Genomic DNA, 22,385 nt, shown 5'->3' on the forward strand with positions numbered 1-22,385 from the left:
AATCCAACATCCATTCACGATAAAAACTGAGTGACATAGGAGTAGAGAGGGAATTTCCTCATCTTGTTAAAGAATATCTTCAAACAACCTACAGTGAACGTCATACTTAGTGATGAGAAACGAGCAGCTTTCCCACTAAGATCAGAAATAAGGCAAGGATGTCTCCTCTCATCACTCTTTTTCAACATTGTACTGGAAAGCCAAGCTAATGCAATAAGACAAGGATTTAAAAGGTACACAAATTGGGAAGGAAGAAATAAAACTGCTTTGTTCTCAGATAATATCATCAGTGTAGAAAATCTGAAAGAGTAACAATGCCTCCACCCCAACTCGGAACTAATAAGTGATTATAGTTAGATTGCAGGATACAAAGTCAATTGGTTTTCTATATACCAGCAATGAACAAGTGGAATTTGAAAATAAAAATACAATAGCATATACATTAGCACCACAAATACGACATACTTAGGTATAAATCTAACAAAACATGTATAAGATCTATATAAGGAAAACTGCAAAACTGTGATGAAAAATCAGAGAACTAAATAAATGGAGAGATAGTCCATGTTCATGGAGAGGAAGACGAATTGTCAAGATGTCAGTTTTTTCAAACTTGATCTAAAGATTCAGTGCAATCCCAGGGACTTCCCTGGTGGTGCAGTGGTTAAGAATCCAACTGCCAGTACAGGGCACACAGGTTCAAGCCCTGGTCTAGGAAGATCCCACAGAGCAACTAAGCCCATGCACCACACTGAGCCTGTGCTCTAGAGCCCATGAGCTACAACTACTGAAGCCCATGCACCTAGAGCCCATGCTCTGCAACAGAGAGAAGCCACCACAATGAGAAGCACACGCACTGCAATGAAGAGTAGCCTCCGCTCGCCACAACTAGAGAAAGCCCGTACGCAGCAACAAAGACCCAGTGCAGCCAAAAGTAAATAAACAAACAAATAAAAAGATTCAATGCAATCCCAGTCAAAATCCCACCAAGTTATTTTGTGGATTTTGACAAACTGATCCTAAAGTTTACATGGAGAGATAAAAGACTCAGGATCACCAATACAATATTGAAGGAGAAGAGCAAGGTTGGAGTATTCACACTACCCCACTTAAAGACAACTCTAAAACTACCATAATCACAAATGTGGTATTGTTGAAAGAAAAGGCATATAGACCAATTGAACAGAGCACCCAGAAATAGACCCGCATATATATAGTCAACCAGTCTTTGACAAAGGAGCAAAGGCAACATAGTGGGCCAAAAATAATCTTTTCAACAAGTAGTACTTGAATAGCTGGATATTCATATGGAAAAAAAGAATGAATGTAGACGTAAGTGTAAAAGTCAAAAACATAAAACTCCTAGGAGAAAACCTAGATGACCTTGGTATGGCAGTGACTTTTTAGATATGCCACCAAAGGGATGGTCCATGAAAGAAATAATTGATAAGCTGGAATTAGCTAAAATTAAAAACTTTTGCTCTGTGAAATGCACTGTTAAGAGAGTGAAGGACAAGCCACAGACAGAAAAATCTTTGGAAAACACTTATCTGATAAAGGACTGGTAAAAAGAACAGTTACATCTCAATAATAAGAAAACAATAACCCAATTAAAAATTGGGATGAAGACCTTACAGACACCACCAAAGAAAATATACAGATGGCAAATAAGCATATGAAATGATGCTCTCTATCGTATGTCTTCAAGGAACTAAAAATTAAAATAGTGAGATACACTACACACTTATTAGAATGACCAAAATGTGGAACACTGACAACACCAAATGCTGACAAGGATGTGGAGCAACAGGAACTCCGTCATTACTAGTGGGAATGCAAAATAACCACTTTGGCAGAAGGCTAAACACACTTTTACCATGTTATCCAGCAATCATGCTCCTTGGTACTTACCCAAAGGAGTCAAAAGCATGTCCACATAAAAACCTGCACATGGAATTTTATAGCAGTTTTATTCATAACTGCCAAAACTTGGAAGCAATCAAAATGTCCTTCAGTAAGTGAGTGGATAAATAAACTGTGGTACTTCCAGACAGTGGAATATTATTCAAGCAGCAAAAAGAAATGAGTTATCCATGAAACGATGTGGAGGAAACTAAAGTGAATCTTATTAGACAATCTGAAAAAGCTATAATACTATATGACTCCAACTATATGACAGTCTTTATGGAGACTAAAAGATCAGTGGTTGCCAGGGGTTGGTGGGGGGATGGAGGGAGGACTAGAGAGCACAGAAGATTTTTGTGGCAGTGAAAAATACTCTGATACTGTAATGATGGATATATGTCATTATACATATGTCTAAACCCATAGAATGTACAACACCAAGAGTAAACCCTAATGTAAACTGTGGACTTCGGGTGGTGGTGATGTGTCCATGTATGTTCACCAATTGTGACAAATGTACCACTCTGGTGGGGTTGCTGATAATGGAGAGATTGTGCATGTTGGGGGCTGGGGCCATGTGGGAAATCTCTGTACCTACTGCTCAGTATTGCTGTGAACTTAAAACCGCTCTAAAAAAATAAAGTCTTTAAAAAAAAAAAAAAACCTAGACTGGTTTGACAAAAAACTGGGTACCATAGCCTAGCCAAGCTGACTAGTAAAACTAACCATCGTATTAGGATATTGATTGTAATCCCCAGGGCAACCACTAAGAAAATAAGTAAAAAATACATAGTAAAAGAAAGGAGAAGGGGACCAAAATGGTAGACTAGAAAATATCTATGCAACACCAAAAAGGGAGTAGTGGAGGAATTGAGGACTAAAAAAGATACGACATATAGAAAACAAATAGCAAACTGGCAGAAGTGTTTCCTTATCAGTAATTACATTAATGTCAATGAATAGAGCTTTCCAATCAAAAGGCAGATATTGGCAGGATGGATTTTAAAAAAATGATCCAGGGGCTTCCCTGGTGGCGCAGTGGTTGAGAGTCCGCCTGCCGATGCAGGGGACGTGGGTTCGTGCCCCGGTCCGGGAAGACCCCACATGCCGTGGAGCGGCTGGGCCCGTGAGCCATGGCTGCTGAGCCTGCACGTCCGGAGCCTGTGCTCCGCAGTGGCAGAGGCCACAACAGTGAGAGGCCTGTGTAGCACAAAAAAAAAAAGATCCAACTGGGAGTTCTCTGGGGATCCAGTGGTTAGGACTCAGTGCTTTCACTGCTAGGGCCCAGGTTCAATCCCTGGTCAGGGGACTAAGATCCCACAAGCCATGCAGTGTGGCCAAACAAACAAACAAAACTTACACAATGTTAAAAAAATTAAAAATTAAAAAAAATGATCAAACTATATGCTGTGTGCAAAAGAATTGTCTCCAGAGACACAAATAAGGTTGAAAGTGAAAAGATGGAAAGACATTTGATACAAAGAGTAACCAAAAGAGGGACTTCCCTGGTGGTCCAGTGGTAAAGAATCCGCCTTCCAATGCAGGGGATGCAGGTTCTGTCCCTGGTCAGGGAACTAAGATCCTGCATGCCACGGGGCAACTAAGTCTGCGTGCCACAACTACTGAGTCTGTGCACCTCAACTAGGGAAACTGCGTGCTCTGGAGCCCATGCGCCACAACTAGAGAGAAGCCTGCGCGCTGTACCGAAAGATCCCACGTGCCGCAACTAGGGCCCAACGCAGCCAAAAAAATAAGGAAAAATAAATATTAAAAAAAAAAAGAGTAACCAAAAGAGAATTGGGGTGGCTATACAAATATCACGAAAAGTAGACTCTAACACAAAAATTCCTGCAAGAGACAGAGGACATTATATGATTATAAAAGGGTCAGTTCATTAAGACGATATAAAAATTATAAATATATATGCACCTAACGACAGAGCCCCCAATAAATGTGAAGGAAAAACTGACAGAATTGAAGGGACAATAGGCAATTCAATAACAATAGTTGGAGACTTAAGCGCCCACTGAAGATAATGGATAGAACTAGATAAATGAACAATAGGGAAACAGAGGATTTGAACAACAGTATAAACCAATTCGACTTAATGGACATGTACAGAACAAAAGCAAAATACACCCAACAAGAGCAAAATACACATTCTTCTCAAGTGCACATAGAACATTCTCCAGGATAGACCACATGATAAACCACAAAATATTTCTCAATAAATTTAAAATGATTGAAATCATACAAAGTGTCTTCTCTGACCACAATGTAATGAAATAGAAATCAGTAACAGAAAGAAATCAGGAAAATTCACAAATGCATGGAAATTAGAAAGCATTTTTTAAAAACCATTGGGATAAAAGAAGAAATCAGAAGGTGAATTAGAAAATACTTTGAGGGACTTCCCTGGTGGTCCAGTGATTAAGACTCTGTGCTCCCAATGCAGGGGGCCCGAGTTCCATCCCTGGTCAGGGAACTAGATCCTGCATGCCGCAACTAAGAGCCCGCATGCTGCAGCTAAGACCCGGTGCAGCCAAATAAATATTTTTTAAAAAGAAAATGTATGTTTTTATCCATTCCGTTGGATTCACCTTGGTTTGTAGCATGTAACATAAATAGTATGTTATATATATGTGTATACTAATTGAAATTTTTAACAGATTTATACTTTTTTTTTTTTTTTTTTTTTTTTGCGGTACGCGGGCCTCTCATTGTTGTGGCCTCTCCCGTTGTGGAGCACAGGCTCCGGACATGCAGGCTCAGCGGCCATGGCTCACGGGCCCAGCTGCTCCGCGGCACGTGGGATCCTCCCAGACTGGGGCACGAACCCGTGTCCCCTCCACTGGCAGGTGGACTCTCAACCACTGTGCCACCAGGGAAGCCCGATTTATACTTTTTTAAAAGTAAATTTATTTATATTTTCTTTTTGGCTGCGTTGGGTCTTCGTTGCTGCACACGGGCTTTTCTCTAGTTGCGGTGAGCAAGAGTTACTCTTCGTCGTGGTGCGTGCTTCTCATTGCAGTGGAGTCTCGTTGTGGAGCACAGGCTCTAGGTGCGCAGGCTTCAGTAGTTGTGGCTAGCAGGCTGTAGAGCACGGGCTCAGTAGTTGCGGCACACGGGCTTAGTTGCTCTGCGGCCTGTGGGATCTTCCCGGACCAGGGAATGAACCTGTGTCCCCTTCATTGGCAGGAGGATTCTTAACCACTGTGCTGCCAGGGAAGTCCTGTACTTTTTTTATTGAAAGTTCCTGGTTCTGCTTGACCGAATAGTGCAATCATTTTTTTTTACTATTGTAGCTGATTTCAGAGGGATATTCACTAATAAATGTCTGATGTATATCAAGTATTGCCCCCCCCCAAAAATATAACATCCAAAAGAATGAAATACTTGGAGTATTGCCATTTTAACAATATTAAATCTTCCAATCCATGAACACAGGGTGTGTTTCCATTTTATTTAGGTCTTTAATTTCTTTCAGCAATGTTTTGAAATTTTCATTTTGCGATATCTCATTGTTTTGATTTGCATTTCCCTAACAACTAGTGATGTTGAGCATCTTTTCATGTACCTGTTGGCCATTCATATATCATTTTTTGAAAAATGTCTATTCAGGCCTTTTGCCCATTTTAAATCAGATTTTAAATTTTTATTTATTTATTTATTTAGCTATTGAATTGTATGAGTTCTTTTTTTTTTGATATTAACCCCTTATCAGATACAGGTTTGCAAATATTTTCTCCCATTCTGTAGGTTGTCTTTTCAGTTTGTTGATTTTTTCCTTTGATATGCAGAAATCTTTTAGTTTGATATAGTTCCACTTGTTTTTTTATTTTATTGCTTGTGCTTTAGGTGTCATATCCAAAAAATCATTGCCAAGACCCATGTCAAGGAGCTTTTTTTACTATATTTACTTCTAGGAGTTTTTCATAGTTTCAGGTCTTACATTTAAGTCTTTAATTCATTTCAAGTTAATTTTTGTAAGTGGTGTAAGATAGGGGTCTAGTTTCATTCTTTTACATGTGAATTTCCAATTTTCCCAGCACCATTTATTAAAGAGACTGTCTTTTCTCATTGAGTATTCTCGGATCCCTTGTCAAATATTAGTTGACTGTACATGCTTGGGTTTGTTTCTGGTCTCTCAGTTCTGTTCCATGGGTCTATTTGTCTGTTTTTATGCCAGAACCAGACTGTTTTGATTACTACAGTTTTATAATATAGCTTAAAATCAGGAAGTGTGATGCCTCCGGCTTTGTTCTTCTTTCTCAGGATTTGGCTATTTGGGGTCTTTTGTGTTTCCATGTAAATTTTAGGATTGTTTTTTTCTACTTCTCTAAAAAACAGCATTGGAATCTTGATAGGAATTGCATTGATTCTGTAGATGGCTTTTGGTAGTATTGACATTTTAACAATATTAATTCTTCCAATCTGTGAACACAAGATACCTTTCCATTTATTTGCATCTTCTTCAATTTCATCAATGTCTTATTGTTTTCAGAGTAGAGATCTTTCATCTCCTTGGTTAAGTTTATTCCCAAGTATTTTTTTGGTTTTGATGCTACTGTAAATGGGATCATTTTCTTTATTTCCTTTTCAGGTAATTTGTTGTTAGTGTATAGTAATGCTACTGACTTTTGTATGTTAATTTTGTATTCTGCAACTTTACTAAATTTGTTGACTAGATTTAACAGGGTTTTTTGTTTGTTTTTGTTTTGTTTTGGTAGAGTCTTTAGGATTTTTTACACATATAATGTCATCTTCAGATAGAGACAATTTTACTTCTTCCTTTCCACTTCTGAGGCCTGTTGTTTATATTTCTTGTCTGACTGCCCTGGCAAGGACTTCCAGTGCTGTGTTGGATAGGAGTGGGGAGAGGGAACACTCTTGTCTTGTTCCTGATCTTGGAGGAAAAGTTTTCAGCCTTTCACCACTGAGTATGATGTTAGCTGTGGGCTTTTCATACATGGCCTTTATTATGTTGAGGAACTTCCTTCTATACCTAATTTGTTAAGAGTTTTTATCATGAATGGATGTTGAATTTTGTCAAATGCTTATTCTGCCTCTATTGAGGGATCATATGATTTTTTTTCTTTCTTTCTATTAATATGATTTAATGTGATTGATTTCCATATGTTGAACTATCCTTGCATCCCAGTGTAAATCTCACTTAATCATGGTGAATGATCCTTTTAATGTGCTGCTGAGTTTGGTTTGCTAGTATTTTATTGAGAATTTTTGCATCTAAATTCATCAGGGATATTGGTTCTTGTAGTGTCCTTTTCTGGCTTTGGCATCAGGGTAATGCTAGCCTTGTCATATGACCTTGAGAGTGTTCAAGCTCCTCTTTGATGTTTTTGGGAAGATTTTGAGAAGGATTGGCATTAATTTTCTAATGTTTGGCAGAATTCACCAGTGAAGCCATCTGGTCCTGGGCTTTTCTTCATTTGGAAATTTATGATTACTGACTCAATCTCATTACCAGTAATTGGTCTGTTCAGACTTTCTATCTCTTCCTAATTCAATCTTGGTAGTTCGTATGTTTCTAAGAATTTTTCCATTTATTGTAGGTTGTTCAGTTGGTTGGCATATAGTTGTTCATAGTAGCCTCTTGTCATCCTTTGTATTCCTGTTGTATCAGTTGTAACGTCTCCTTTTACATTTAAAATTTTGTTGATATGTGTCCTCTCTTTTTTCCTCGGTTAGTCTAACTAAAGGTTTGTCAATTTTTTAATCTTTTTAAAGAACCAGCTCTTAGTTTGGTTAATATTTTTTATTGTTTTCCTGTTCTCTATTTCATTTATTTCTACTCTAGTCTTTGTTATTCCCTTCCTTCTGCTAACTTTGGGCTCCATTTGTTTTTTCCTAGTTCCTTGAGTCATAGTGTTAGGTTATTTTGGGGGGATCTTTCTTGCTTCTTAATTGAGGCATTTATTGCTATATAATTCCCTCTTGGAACTGCTTTTGCTGCAACCTATAAGTTTTGGTATGTTGTGTTTCCATTTTTATCCATCTCAAGAAACTTTTTTATTTCCCCTATAATTTCTTCTTTGATCCACTGGCTGTTCAGGAGAGTGTTGCTTAATTTCCATGTATCTGTGAATTTTCCAGTTTTCTTCTTGTTATTGGTTTCTAGTTTCATACCTCTGTGGTCAGAGAAGATACTTGGTATGATTTCATTTTTTTTGAATTTGCTATGACCTCTTTTGTGGCCCAACATATAGTCTATTCTAGAAAATGTTCTGTATGCACTTGAGAATATGTATTCTGCTGTCATTAGATAGGATGTTCTGCATATGTCTGTTAGGTCTACTGGTTTGTAGTGTTGTTCAAATCCACTGTATCCTTATGCTTCTCTGTCTGGATGATCTATCCATTGTTAGAGTGAGGCATTAAAGTCCCCTACTATTATTGTATTGCTGTTTATTTGAAGAAAATCTTAATAGGTGCAGGGTTCTACCTTGGTTCAGTACATCTCTGCAGGAGGCCAAGACCTCTAAAGCCTTTTAAATTCCAGAAGCCTATTTATTTTATTCTCAAGGTAAAATGCACATAACATAAAATTCACCACTTAAACTATTTTAAAGTATACAATCCAGTGGCCCCTAGAGAGCTTCAGGATGCGGGCTGGACACCAGAAAGACCAAGGCATGATTAGAGGATTGAAACTTTCAGTCTTGAGCTAATTATTAGTGCAGTGATTTAATCCATCATGCCTAGGTGATAACACCTCCATAAAAACCCCACACGATGAAGGGAACACAGTGTCCCAGGTTGGTGAACACACTGGTGCTAGGACTCTTCTGGACTTCACTCAATGGACCTCTTCATCTGAATCCTTTATAAATATCCTTTATAATAATCATAAGGAATCGAGTGTTTCTCTGAGTTCTGTGAGCCATCCTAGCAAATTATCAAACCTGAAGAAGGGGTATGGGAGCTCCCAATTTACAGACGGTCAGCAGAAGTACAGGAGGCCCAGGACTTGCACCTGGCATCTGAAGTGGGAGCAGTCTTGCCGGACTGAGCCCTTAGCCTGTGGGGTCTGTGCTAACTCGCAGATAATGTCAGAATTGAGTTGAGTCACAGGACACCCAGTTGGTGTCCAGAGGGATGGAGAATTGGTCGGAGTGGAGAAAACCCACACACATTTGGTGTCAGAAGTGGTGTTTGTAAACAGGACATAAAGGCTTCCTTCATTTCCTCCACTGCCGCCCTCTCCCTGTCCCCATCCATCAGCTCTTCTTGGCCTCCTTTCCCCAGGCCTTTTGATCAGAAGGTGGAGTGGATGGCAGGGTTGTCTCTAAGTGGTTTATTTCCTTCCGAGACCCAGGCTGAGGAGCGGGGACCAGATACTGTTCTTTCAGCTACTGCATCTTTAGGAGACCAGTTTAATAAATCTGGACGTTATCCCGTTGTGTCCTTCTGACCAGTACAAAGTGATCTTTTGATTCACGATACATTTCTAGCAATGGCTTGGGAAGTAAAACCACCTGAGAGGCTAGTTTGTTGAAGGTGAGGGTAGTTGGGGAGGGGTGGTCTGAGCCTGCCTGACTTTACTGTAAGCAGTGACTTACTTTTTCTTCCCTGTCTAGTCCTGCATGTGAGGTGATTAATCTTTAAACCCTCCACCTCGGTTACCGATTAACAGGCACAGTTGGTTTTGCAGGCCAGTGTGTTCCCAGTGCCAGCCGTTCACTCAACAACACTTCTGGAGGGGCTGCGTGTCCTGGTTAAACTCCAAATGTCACACACTGAGACCCACCCGGCTGTACACACTGATTTAATTAGTGAGCAGTCTGAGCAGGAAGGACCCAGTGGAACCAGAGACATCATTGCCACCAACAGGGAGCATCTGGGATCAGATGTGGAGCTGAAGCCCAGCTCTGGCCCTCCAGTGGTCGTGCAGGGACAGGTGGCCAGCCTCCTGCCTTCGTTCCTTGACTGTGACCCATACCACCTACTCTGAGCCCAGAAGGGGACCGTGTGCAGAAAAGCTAAGCATGGTGGCTCTCAGCCCCTGGCAGACGCGTGCTAGATACTGGGACCCAGTATCTGTGGTCCTGGGTAGCCCTGGGGACCCAAGAGGATGGTCAGGATGGGACGGTTTGGCCTGATCACTGGTCTAGAAAAGGGAGCAGGAAATTTGGTGACAGGCCTTTATTGTCCAATGAAGGATGTTCTAGGACCAGGACTGCCGTGGCTGGAAGTGAACCGTGTGACGCAAGTCACTATCCCAAGGTCCACTTACGGCCTGCTGGCTGCAGAAGGATGTGGCTGCCATCATGGCAGTGTCCCCAGAAGTGGGGCATCTGTCCCCAACCCTCCGTGCTTCTTATCCGAATTACATACAGGTTCAACCACCCATTCAGGAACGACCCCTTTCTGGGTCTATTCTGGTTGCCTTTGGATCCACTAGGCTCCCTTTACTTTTCCCAAGCCTCCCCCGAGCACTCCCCACTCCCTCTATCCCCACTGGGGGTGGAGGAGATGTAGCTGCACTTTGAAGCAGCTTCCCTGCACGCGGCCACACTGTGGGCAGGAGATGGCACCGTCGGCTCGGTTTAATCATCAATTTATTTCCTGCCGGGAAGCCCTTTCTGCCCTGGTCTGGCCTCAGTCCCTCTCGCTGGAGCTGGCCCTGCAGCAGGATGGCTGCGGACAACTCTACCGGCGGTCCCCACGCCCCCGGGCCGCAGCTGAGCGCGGTCGACATCACCATCATAACCGTGTATTTTGCCCTGAACGTGGCCGTGGGCATATGGGTGAGAGGACGGTGGTGGTACCAGCTGGGGTGGGCGGTGGGGTGTGGGAACCGGCCGGCACGTCCCTGGGCATTGCATCCTCTCCCTGGAGGCCTGCGGGGTCCTCCTCCCAGCCCCGGGGGAGATTTGTTGGAGACCTTGACCAAGCCCCTTTTGCTCTTTGGCAGCAGCTTCTCAGTCTCTAAAGTGAGGAATAGGAAGCCTCTCTAAGGGCAGGCCGAGTGGGAGGCTCGGGGCCTTCTAGGCGGCTGACAAGCTGGGGGCCCGGGCACAGCACGCCGTCTTCCTGCCCTCGCCTCCGATGTCAGATGGACTCACTGGGTGAACATCGCCCTGAACGATAGAATCACGGGTTCTCGGCTGCACCCACACCAGCTGGGCCAGAATCCAGAGGCAGGGAGGGGCACGCAGGACCTGGGGGTCTCTGTTTTGACAACTCCGTGTCCACCAGCCTAGCCTAGTTCATAAGCCGGTTTCTCCCAGCTTTGATAGGAGAGAAGCGATTTAGGTCATCACAGGCAGCAGCGGGGCCCCTTCTATGCAGGCACTGTGCACCTCACCCTAACCCTCCCACAGCCCCGGGCCAAAGGCCAGCCCCGTTTACAGGTGAACCCCGGGGCTTCAGGGGACAGGAACTTGCGCAGTGAACCCCAGGACCCTGCACAGAGGGGAGGGCCTCCACCTGTCTACTCCTAACGCCATCAGCTGATGAGCATTGGGGCTGTTGCCACCCTTTGGCTGTTGTGAATAACACCGCTGTGAACATTCAAGTACAGGTTTTGCTCGAGCACCTGTTTTCAGTTCTCTGTATCCTGGGAGTGGATTTGCTGGGTCCTGGGATAATCTGTGTGTCTCTTTGGGGAGCCAGCAGACTGTTTCCGCAGCAGCGGCATGAGCCACGCAAGGGCTCCAGTTTGCACCTCTGTCCTTGCAGTCCTCGTGCCGGGCCAGCAGGAACACAGTGAGCGGCTACTTCCTGGCGGGCCGGGACATGACGTGGGGGCCGGTGAGTGCACCCTGTCTCCTCCCGCCCCTCCTTCCGGTGGGGCCACATCTGACCTCTAGGTCAGCCCTCATCTGCATCCCTGCGGTCACTATGTGTGTCCTCCTCACCCAATGTCACCCCCCAGGCCAGCCCAAGTAGGCAGTGATGGGGCAGGCTGAGAGTGGCAGGGGGTCCCCAAGCTCGAGTGCTGGAAAACGTGGAAAGGGTGGGGCTCGGAGTCAGGGTGGGCCTCTTGCTAGATCCTTTTCCTCTCTCTCCTCCAGATGGGAGCCTCCCTATTTGCCAGCAGCGAGGGCTCGGGCCTCTTCATCGGACTGGCGGGTTCGGGCGCAGCTGGAGGCCTGGCGGTGGCAGGCTTCGAGTGGCATGTGAGCTCCTGGAAGGCGGGCCCAGGCTGTGGGGGGCCGTGGGAGGAAGCACAGCAACCTTGAGAGACGCTGGATGGGGCTGCATCAGAGCCTACCCCTCCATGGCCAGAGGGGCAGCTCCCAGCAACCGGGGTGGCCAGCGTCCAGGCAGGCAGTGCTCCTGGGGAAGTTGGGTCTTCAGAATGCTGAAGAGCAGTGGGAAGCCGTGAGCCTTTGCCGGGCCATCTGTTTATAGGGCTGCAGGGGGCGGGGCCGCCCCAGGTGCTCATGGCAACTCAGGCCTCCAGACCCCTGCTATCTGCTGTCCTTACTCTGCCTCTGTCCCCCTCAGGCCACGTATGTGCTGCTGGCCCTGGCATGGGTGTTCGTGCCCATCTACATCTCTTCGGAGGTGAGTCTGCTCCTGGGGCCTCAGGACAGCCTCACCTGCGTCTGGGCCTTGGTTGGAGTGGGTGGTGGTGATGGGCAGGACCCCTGGCTTCACTCACAAGGTGAGTGAACCCACAACTCTCAGTTCTGGGTTTGTTGTTAGTCCAACTAACATTCCCATCAGCCCACGAAGACAGATCCCCTCGGACCTCAGCCCATGGGCCTCGTCTGTTCGTTTCTACTGTACCTGCGTGCTGCATCTGGGGGATGATGCATCTACCCGAGCACACAGGCTGCACACCTGGGCTGTGTACTGGGCTACACACCTGGGTGAGACACCTGGGCTGCACACCTGGGTGGCACACCCAGGAGACACTGTCCTTGACTCCGCCACTCCTTCAGCCCCAGCTGGGCTGTCGCTAAGTCCAGGGGATCCCCTTTCCTGGTTGTCTCAGTCTAGCACAGCCAGCTTCCCCAACCAGCCGAGGCTCATCTGAATTTGTCACCACGGCCTCCAAACTCATGCCTGTGCCCCCAGGCACAGTTCCCCGAATCCATTCCTCCTGTCTCAGCCTGCCACGCCCGGGCCTGAGCCCCTCAGGATGCGATCAGAGCGCTTAGCCTGGAATTCCAGGCCTGGTGTTGGGACTGCGAGAAGCTCCCGGTCCTGAACACGGGCCATGGTCTCGCAGCATGCTTAACCCCTGCCCCCGTGCCCCCGCCAGATTGTCACCATGCCTGAATACATCCAGAAGCGCTATGGAGGCCAACGGATACGCATGTACCTGTCTGTCCTGTCGCTGCTGCTGTCTGTCTTCACCAAGATATCGGTGAGCTGCCCCACCCCCAGCTTCTGGCTGGAACATCCCTGCTCTGGGGCCCTCGAAGGGACTTGACATCCCTTGATCTGTCTCTGCCTTGTCTAACAGCTGGGGAAACTGAGGCCCAGAGAGGCACACTGACTTGCCCAGGGTCACATAGCTGGCCCAGCACCCTGGGGCTGGGCTCAGCAGCCGGCGAATCTGGGAGCAGAACGCAGGCCCTATGACTCCTGCTTTGCCCATGTTCTGGATACGCGGTGTCAGGGGTTACGGTTAAGGGCCGGCACCGGGTGAGCCGGAACCGCCCACTAGGGGGCGCCCAGAGCCCGAGGTCTCTGGCCCGTGATGCCGGGTGGTCGTCAGTCCTCCGCTAGGCTGACCCCGCGGCGCCCCCTTTCCCTTGGGGGCCTGGCCTGGGCCCGCTGCAGGGCCAGCGTGGGGCGCGTCCTGTCCACACCCTGGGTTTCACAGGTAGGGAAACGGAGGCCGGGAGGGCGGGGAGCTGGTGCCCAGCGCGCGGCGACTCCGCGGCAGCACCAGGCCTCGGGTTCTCCCTCCCGAGTCCTCGGTGCCTGCCGGTCCCCTGAGGCCGTCCAGCCGCTCCAGCTCCGGCCCCTGCGAGGGCTCAGAAGTTGACGGCGGGTCCTGGGCGGCCTGTTTCCGGCCGAGCGGGCCCGCCCAGCCCCGAGCCTGGTTCCTCCCCTGTGAGGCCTGGCGCTTCTGCGGGCGTGGCCGGGGCTTCCTACTTCGCGGCCCCCGCAGCCTCGGGAGCCTCGGCCGTCCGGGACTCCACCGGAGCTGCACGTCTGCACGTCTCCTTCTGGGTGGGTTTCGGAGTGTTTAGAGAGCAGGCGCCGCCTTCTTCCCTGGACGGGTCCTAAGAGTTCTCCCCTGGGCGGCGCCGCTGCTCTCCAGGCCCCGTTCCCACGCGGGCTCCTCCCCTCCCCCACGCCCCGTGCCGGCCGCCTCCCTGGCAGCAGGGCCTCAGTACAGGGGGACACAGGTGTGTCACGGTGGGGGTGGGGGGACAGTGCGGACCCAGAAGAGGGGTTGGCGGCGCCTCCCGGGGTGGCGTTGGTTGGGGTCTAGTGGAGAAGGGGGTACGAACGGCATGGGGGGTGCAAACGCCAAGGAGAGAGGTGCGTGGCGTAGGGTGCGTCTGGGATTGTCCCGTCCAGAGGCCCAGACTGCAGGGGTCAGGCGCCTCGGGAGCAGAGGAGGAGCTGGGAGGGAGGTGACCGGGAGCGGTGGCGGCTGAGGCGGACCAGCCATCACACGAGCCAGACCTGAGGGCCACAGCTGGCTCTTGTGTGGCAGTTCCCCCCCTGGCCCAGGGGGCTCCGTCAGAGATGAGTGAGGAGTGCCCAAGGGGCCCTGGGGGCTTTGAGCAGAGGTGACACGGTCAGGTCTGTGTTAGTGCCACCGGCACCCCCAGAGGATGGACTAGAGGGGACAGGGGCGAGAGGCGGGGGGCCGGGGGCCAACCCCTGGGCATAGGGGTTTCTTCCCCGCCCACCCCCCTGTTCGTCCTGCTGGTGGCTCTGAGGCAGAACTCACACCTCACACTCAGAGCTTGGGCAGGACGTCCAGAATGTCGGGGTTGGGGGGCCAAGTGGGGGGTCCTTAGAGGCCACCTCGTGCGCAGCCCTGTTTACAGACAAGACGATTTGAGACCTAGGGAGTGGCCACCACTTGCTCAAGGTCACCACTTGCTGAATCGGGCACAGACAACCATTAGAGCCCAGTGGGCCCGACCACTGCCCTGTGGTACTGAAGGAGCCAGGACGTGGCACTTCAGACTCCACTTTGTGATGGGATGACTCAGTTTGTCCACCTATAAAATGGGGAACCTCAAGGCTGGGGCTTCAGTGCCGATGCTGGGGCTACCTGGATGAAGCGGACAGGGAAGCAGGAGGAATGTGGATTGCCGGGCTGGGTCTGGGAGTGACTGGGGCCCCCCAGCTAATGTTTTGGGCTGAAGCTGTTTGCAGTGTGTGTGCCCAGCTGGCCCCCAGAGGCCCTGACCTCACTGGGTGGAGCCCCAAGAACGCCCCTACATGTCTGCACGCCCAGGACCCTCACCAGCTGCAGCCTGTCCAGAGACCACAGGGCCTGCCTGCTGCCAGCCCCCATGTGGGGACAGTGGTCTGCAGAGAGAGCAAGCCATGGGTGGCAGGGGGCCTCACACGGGCTTGGGGGGTAAACCGAGCTCCATCACCGTGTGCTTTGGGAAATAGAGAAACCCGGCCTGACACCCCAGGCCACTCAGGGTAAAGGCCAACCGTAGCCAACAAGACCTTCACTTCTGCTTCTCCCGACACAAACATCACTCCAGCTACACTGAGCACACCCGAGGCATGACCCTGCCACAGGGGCTTTGCACCTGCTGTGTCCTCTGGCTGGAACCTCTTCCCCTGGATATTCATGTGGCTCACGCCCCTGCCTCTCAAGTCTTTCACATCTCACCCTCTCAGCGAGGCCCTCGGCTGTCCCGCAGGTGCAGACCTGCGCCCCCTGTGTTTCACACACGTGCTACCCTCTTACGCCAAATGATTTCTTTAGAATGGTCACGGTCCGCCTCCCCCATTTTTTCTCTTTGTTCATTGGTGTATCCCCATTGGTACTAGGTGCCCGGCACACCTCATGGGACTGAACGGAATCATCTATGTCAGGCTTGGGTAGGTTTTCCATGAGGGGCCAGATAGAAAGTATGCTCAGTTTTGCACGCCACTTACACACCACTCAAGTTTGCTGTTGGCGTTTGAAAGACACACCAGTGCGCCTGATGGGATCAAGCCTGTGGGCTGTAGTGTGCCAGCCCCTGGTCTTTGCAAACGTGCCTGTTTATTGAGCACCTACTGTGTGCCAGGCCCTGGGTGGGCACCCATGATGAACCCATTTCTTGTTCTCAAGGACCTTTCCTTCCAGGCAGATGAGATAAGTAAACAGAGCAGTGCATCCACACTAAGTGGTACAAGGGTGATCAATGCAAAAAATGCAGGGCTGAAATCTGGACAGAAGAGAAGGAGCAAGGGACAGGCTTGCTTTGGAGAGGGTGGTCCAGCCGCTGAGGGAAGCCGATGGGGCTGGGGAGAGGGTGCGTGCAGGGCTTCTGGGCCGGGAGGTGGGCTTCATTCTGCGTGAGTGGAGATGCAGAGACCTCGGAGCTCCCTCTGAACAAGCCGAGTGCAGGAGGGACCATCGAGGGGATTCCAAAGGGATGGGGCCCAGGGTGGGGACAGTGGAGGCGGGCAGGAGTACTTTGGGAGTCAACAGCCGTGGCCGGTGGGGTGGGTGCAGGGAGTGTGGCGAAGGTGAGACGTGTCCAGAACACTGAAGGGACAGTGACGGCCTCTGTGGAGATGGGCGAGGTTGGGGGTCGGGGACACAGGATGATTTAGGGTAAACTTGTGGTAAATGTCGGTGCAGGAACCTGCCCAGCTTCTCTGCTACCCACAAAGGGAGGGGGCAATAGGGTCCCGTGCAGGAAGGTGGCCAAGGCAGGGCCCAGCCAGGGGGCACGTGCCTGTGGGGAACTCGGGGTCCTGAGAAGCTGTGACGAGCCAGCGGATCAGCCCTAGCCTGCAGGTCAGCTCAGCCCAGCTCCCTCCCATGTCTGGGGCTCATGGCCCCTGCAAGCCCGTGGGATGGTGCAGAAAGGGGGGGTCCACCCTCTCAGGGGTCCCGAGGGTCAGCCCTGCAGCCCGTGGCCCTGCTCACAACCGTGCAGCTTTGGGCCAGTTGCTTCATGCCTCTGCGCCCGTGCCCTGCTCTGTGGAGTGGAGCGGCTCCCTCAGGGGTCCTGCCTGTGCCTCCCCGGCCTGCCCTGCGCAGGGCCTGCAGAGGCCAGCAGGGCTAGATGGGGCCGAGCACAAGTGCCTGTGTTTCTCCACATCTGCACCCGCACTTTACCCAGAGGCTCAGGAGGTAAGGCGACGTGCTTACCAGGGACACAGACCCAGGTCCGAGCGGGGCTCTTAGCTTCTAGCAGGCTGCAGCTCACATGGGGCCCCAGGAGAGGGAGCTCCGTCGGCAGAAGGAGAGGTCAGATCCGGCCGGGGGTCGTCTGAGGCTCCTCGCGGGGTCTCCTTTAGCCTTTAGAGCCGGCAGGCAACCGTGCATTTGCTGGCCTCCAGCGGCAGCTGCGTAAGGTCCCCAGGGGGGACCGCGGCTAAAGTCCCACCTCCACACCTGAGCCTGTGCTGTTCCTGCTGCCCGCGTTATCACTCTTCAGATCCGCTGCCCTGAAAGGAAGCCCCTGAGCAGTAGAGCAGTCGGGGAGCAGGACGTCGGGGCGGGCTGGGTCCTGAGCGATGAGATGCAGAGACTGGGAGGTCCCAGGGCAGAGGGACCTGGGCGAGCCAAGGCCTGGAGGCAGCAAAGTGCCTGGCGTGGAATGTCGGCCAGTCTGTGTGACCAGACTTACCTGGGCTTAAAGGGATGCGTGGCCAGAGCCTGAAGGCTGGGCGCACAGACCAGGGCTGTCCTCTGAGGCAGATGGGGTCCAGGGAGTGGTCTTGAGCAGTGGCTGGAGGACAGCCAGGTGGGAGGAGGGGCTGCTACTTTCTAGAGCCCCCCCTGCTCCGTCTCCTGTCCCCTCCATCTCTGATACCTGCCAGGGCCTCGCCTTGGGGAGATCGCTTGCCCTCCATGGGCCTCAGTTTGTCCCTGGTCTGATGGGGCAGGGGGCTTGGAGAGTCCTTCCTGCTCTGATATTCAGCAGCTCTGGGTTTCTTAGCTTGGGCTGGAGGTGGACACACACACTCATAGCCGGGGCGTAGGGGGGCCAGAGTGAGGGGCCGCCGACTCCTGAGAACAGCTTGTCTGAGTGCCCACGCTGGCAGGTGCCCTCTCCAGGAGAGGGGAGGGGAGGAGCCTGGGGGAAGCAGGGGCTCCACAAGCCTGACTCGGAGCGGGGCTGGTCAGCTCCTAGCTGGGCCAGTGCTCCAGGCCTCAGGCAGACTGTCCGCCACTCAGCAAGCTCAGCTAACCCGCGGGCTTGCCCAGCTCTCTGAGGAGCCTCTTGGCCCCAAAGGCTGTATTTTGGGTTATCTCCCTGCCATTAAGCAAGCCCAGAATGGCAGTTTCGGAAACTTGGTGTGGGGGAGGGACCCTGGCCCAGCCCCTAGGTCCCGCAGGATGGGGTCCTCCCTCCTTCCCTGGGCACCCACTGTGCAGTGGGGAGGGGGCGCGCAGTTGTGGTCCGTAAGGCCCATTCCGGTGCTGAGGCTAGAAGACTCGTCCCAGGGCTTCAACTCCTGCCCCTGTGCTGCCCCAGGGCCTGGGATGGCAGGATTGTGTCCAGTTCAGCCCTAGGAAGCAGCCTCGGCCTGAGACACGGTCCTGGCTTCAGTGTCAGCCCCATGAGGGGTCAATAAGCAAGACGGCCCCTCTGTTCCCCCAGCCCACCCCTTTCACATATCTGGTTTCTTCTTGGGGTGCCCTGCTTAACAGGGAGCAGAGAACAGGGACCCAGGGACCCAGACAGATGTGGGTCTGGAGATGGAGGCTCACTCATCTTCTTGGACCCCCCACCTCCAGGAAGCCCTCCCAGACTCCCTTCTCCATCCCCAGGCAGGGGCCAGACTGAACAGCAACACTGCTCCCTGGTGGGCAGAGGCCATTCAGGACTTTATTAACATCAGCAACGTCCCCTGCACACTGCTTGTCCACAGCCAGGACTTCCTCCCCTTCAGGACAGTCCCTGGCAGGTGGGCGGGGGGGGGGTCTCCCCTTCTTCCCCTGTGGGGCACCAAGGCCACACGCTGGGTGTGCGGCGCTCCGGGTCCTGCGGTGACCTCGGGCCCCTGCACACACCCCTTTCCCGTCCCCAGATGGACCTGTACGCGGGGGCCCTCTTCGTGCACATCTGCATGGGCTGGAGCTTCTACCTGTCCACCATCCTCATGCTCAGCGTCACGGCCCTGTACACCATCGCAGGTACGGTGCCTGCGGGTGGCAAGTGTGGCCTGTGGGCGCACACGGGAACCCGAGAGGCTAGCAGGGGGCAGGGGGCCGCCCCCTCCCACAGCCTGGGACCTGGCCAGTTTGTGTCAGGCACCCGGGCTTCTGCAGCTGGCTCCACTGGCCCGGCTGCTGCGTCCACAGCTCGCCCACCTGTGCAAGGGCAGGGGACTTCAATGTGGAATAGCTGTCTCTCCTGAAGCTCTGGTCACCTCCCTGTCCCTCCCCCGTCGAGGCCAGGGCCCCTCTAGCTCTCGTCTCTACCCACAGGGGGCCTGGCCGCTGTGATCTACACAGATGCCCTGCAAACGCTCATCATGGTGGTGGGAGCCGTGATCCTGACGGTCAAAGGTGAGAGGCCATGGGGGCTGCCACAGCAGCGAGCGCTTTGGGGTCTGGGTGCCGCCCTGTCGGGGCCCCGGTGTCCGCACTGGGGGTGGGTGGCCTCAGGAGGTCAAGCCACGAGGCAGTCAGCCCCCCGCCGGCCTCCCCTGGGTGATGGAGGCCTGCTCCCTTCCCACCCCTGCTGCCCAGCAGCACTTCTGTCACCAGCTCCGGGCCGGGTGGCATCTGGCTGTGGACCTGACTCAGGAGGCAGGGCCGTCCACACCCACGCGGGCTCGGGGCGCAACGGGAGCAGGGCTGCGGGTGGGTGTGCAGACACAGTTGGGAGACCACAGACCTACCTGGACATCTGCCCCCGTTGTTTCAAAGCATGTCCAAGATCTCAAGAAGCCAGCGGGACAAAGGCAAGGCGGAGAGAAGGGGGGATTTGGATCTCCTGGTCTGGGAACAGGGAGGAAGCTCAGGGTGGGGAGGGGCTGCCCCAGAGGTAGTGAGGTCCCCATCCTGGGAAGTATGCAAGCAGAGCCAGGAGGATCCCATAGAGGGCAAATGGTCTCTTCCAGACTCAGACTCTAGGACCCTGTGGCTGGGCAGTTTCCGACCCGTGTCTAGTGTTCGTCTGTTCGCTCTGAGCACTCACCCTGGCCTGGCCTGGGCTACAGGTGGCACTGATGGCGGGAGCCCAGAGTCCGGGCAGCGGGCTGCCTGCTGGGGAAGGCGGGGCAGTGGGACCTGTGGCTGCCCAGCCTTCTGTGTACCAGCCTCCTCACAGACCAGGGGCCTGTGCCCCCGGAGCCCACTGCGGGAAAGGCACCCAGGCAGCCAGGCCCGGTCTGGATGGGGGCGGGGGAGTGACCACAGACAAAGCAAAAGCCTCAGGTGGGCCCAGACCCCGAGGCAGACAGGAGCAGTGAGGGGGTGAACGTGGTCGGCCCGCGCCGGCCAGCTGGCAGTGTAGCCTTGGTGGCGCCCCTGCCCCTCTGGGGACTGTGTCCCTTCTCCGTGCCACATCCCCCAGCCATTCTTAGCTCTGCCGAAGCCATGTCCTTTGGAAGCCCCCTGGGTCAGGACGTTAGCCCTTCAGATTCCTCAGGAAGGTCCTCGAATGCCAAGAAGAGACACGTTTGCTTCCTTGAGTCGACAGCCTGGCAGAGAGCTCCCGCCTGGGGCTAGTGGGCATCCAGAGGCCGGCAGGACACTGGGGTGCCCTCGTGTGGAATGCTCATTTAATATTATCATTTTAAATACAAATAAAATAGTCCTTTGAATTCACCTTTTTTAAAACCCTCTACCTCCATACCTTTCCAGACACTGGAAAAGGTGAAGTGGGAACAAGTTGAGTTTGATGCATGAAGAAGTTACTCGTGAGATGAGGGCAGTGGGGCTGGGAGTCACAGCCACCAGCCACCAACCGTGCCTGTCCCGCCCGCCCCCTCCAGCTTTCGAGCAGATCGGCGGGTATGAGCAGCTGGCGTCAGCCTACGCCCGGGCCGTCCCATCCAGGATCATCTCCAACACGACCTGCCACATGCCGCGGGCAGACGCCATGCACATGTTCCGAGACCCCTACACGGGGGACCTCCCGTGGACCGGGATGACCTTCGGCCTGACCATCATGGCCACCTGGTACTGGTGCACCGACCAGGTGAGGTCGCCGCCCTCCCTACCTTCCTGCCTTCCAGGGTGGCTCTGGAGGTCAGGGCGGTCAGGGGACACCTGCACGGTGAGCCCGGGCTGGGGTGGAAGCCGTGGATGGCATGGCTTCAGGCCCGGGCACAAGGTGTTAGGGGTCCTTGCAGTCCCGGGGGGCCTGGGCCTGCCGTTTAGAGTCGGATGAAGCCCACTGGCTGCCACCTATCCTGGCCTTCAGGTGCTTCGACTGGGACAGTTTGGAGTACGGGATTCCGAGGGGGCTGGGATGCTCCTCGGTGGCCCTGCCGTCGGGCTGGGGGCTGGCGTTTCGGGCCAGTCTTGGGGTCCCAGGACCCAGCAGCTCACAGGGCCCCGGGCCACCCTTGGCCTGCGAGTGCTGGGGACCTGCCACAGCCAGGCCCGCTTTCCTGCTGGAGCTCTGGGCGCCATTGGCGGCGGGGCGGTACCGCGGGGGTCCCAGGGTCCTCGACGGCTGCGGGAAGGCATCTTTATCCCTAGGGACTCCATAGTGGTGGAACCGCTGGCCCTGGGAGAGAGAGAGAGAGCAGTGAGTGAGACCCGGGGGCTGGGGCAGCTCTGCCCCCTCCCGAGGCAGGGGCCCTTGCCAGGCAGGCTGCAGCCGGCACACCTGGGTTTGCTTCCTGGCCTTGCCATTCACCAACTGGTGGTCCTAGACAAGTGTCGTCCAGTCCCCCGTGCCTCGGTTTCCCCACATGTCCCAGGGGAACGGTCCTGCCTGCGAGGTCGCATTAAGGCCAGTGCCTACTCTTCCCCATGCCCCGCCCTCCTCCTCCACGCCCTCCGAAGAGGGACGGACGGGGATGCCAGAGACAGCGCCTCCCCCTGCGCCCGCGTGTCTGGCGAGTGTGGCGGCTAGGTCTTCCTCCGGAGTCTGACTCTAGTCCTTCCCGAGATGGGCGCGTACCAGGTGGCACCAGGCGGCCCTGCTCCCTCTCTGGGAAGAAGCAGACGATACCCCCACCCTGCCTGCCTCGAGGGCCATGGGTAGCTCCAGGTGGCACTTGGGCGGGAAGGGGCCTCGTGAGCACCAGAGGCTCAGCGGGCAGGGGCCTGATGACCGTCCTTGCCTCTGGACCCATGGCCTCGAGGGCCCCACCCAGGAGTGAGGCAGCCAGCCCGAGAGTCGACCCAGCCAGTCACTGTGGGGTGAATAGGGGCAGCTTCC

General features: G+C 52.9%; 2 protein-coding genes across 6 annotated transcripts in view; one reads left to right on the plus strand and one right to left on the minus strand.

The window, feature by feature from the left end:
- The first annotated feature begins 10,559 nt into the window (after positions 1-10,559).
- Positions 10,560-22,385, plus strand: part of SLC5A10 (solute carrier family 5 member 10) — a 54,443-nt gene continuing 42,617 nt past the window's right edge. For 3 of the 5 annotated variants that reach the window (XM_060080416.1, XM_060080415.1, XM_060080419.1), the window contains exons 1-8: positions 10,560-10,673; positions 11,608-11,679; positions 11,943-12,047; positions 12,379-12,438; positions 13,142-13,246; positions 19,072-19,177; positions 19,472-19,552; positions 20,986-21,191. In XM_060080416.1, the coding sequence (XP_059936399.1) occupies positions 10,560-10,673; positions 11,608-11,679; positions 11,943-12,047; positions 12,379-12,438; positions 13,142-13,246; positions 19,072-19,177; positions 19,472-19,552; positions 20,986-21,191 (849 nt within the window). Of the gene's footprint in view, positions 10,674-11,607; positions 11,680-11,942; positions 12,048-12,378; positions 12,439-13,141; positions 13,247-13,573; positions 13,709-19,071; positions 19,178-19,471; positions 19,553-20,985; positions 21,192-22,385 lie in introns of those variants that run through there. The other 2 variants (XM_060080418.1, XM_060080420.1) reach the window with 2 other exon arrangements.
- The window catches only part of FAM83G (family with sequence similarity 83 member G), a 28,215-nt gene continuing 27,159 nt past the window's right edge, over positions 21,330-22,385 (minus strand). Inside the window, exon 5 of the mRNA XM_060080421.1 lies at positions 21,330-21,725. Coding sequence (XP_059936404.1) covers positions 21,330-21,725 — 396 coding nt within the window. The remainder of the gene's footprint in view (positions 21,726-22,385) is intronic.

This window comes from Mesoplodon densirostris, chromosome 18 (assembly GCF_025265405.1).
Source record: "Mesoplodon densirostris isolate mMesDen1 chromosome 18, mMesDen1 primary haplotype, whole genome shotgun sequence".
Classification (NCBI taxonomy): domain Eukaryota; kingdom Metazoa; phylum Chordata; class Mammalia; order Artiodactyla; family Ziphiidae; genus Mesoplodon; species Mesoplodon densirostris.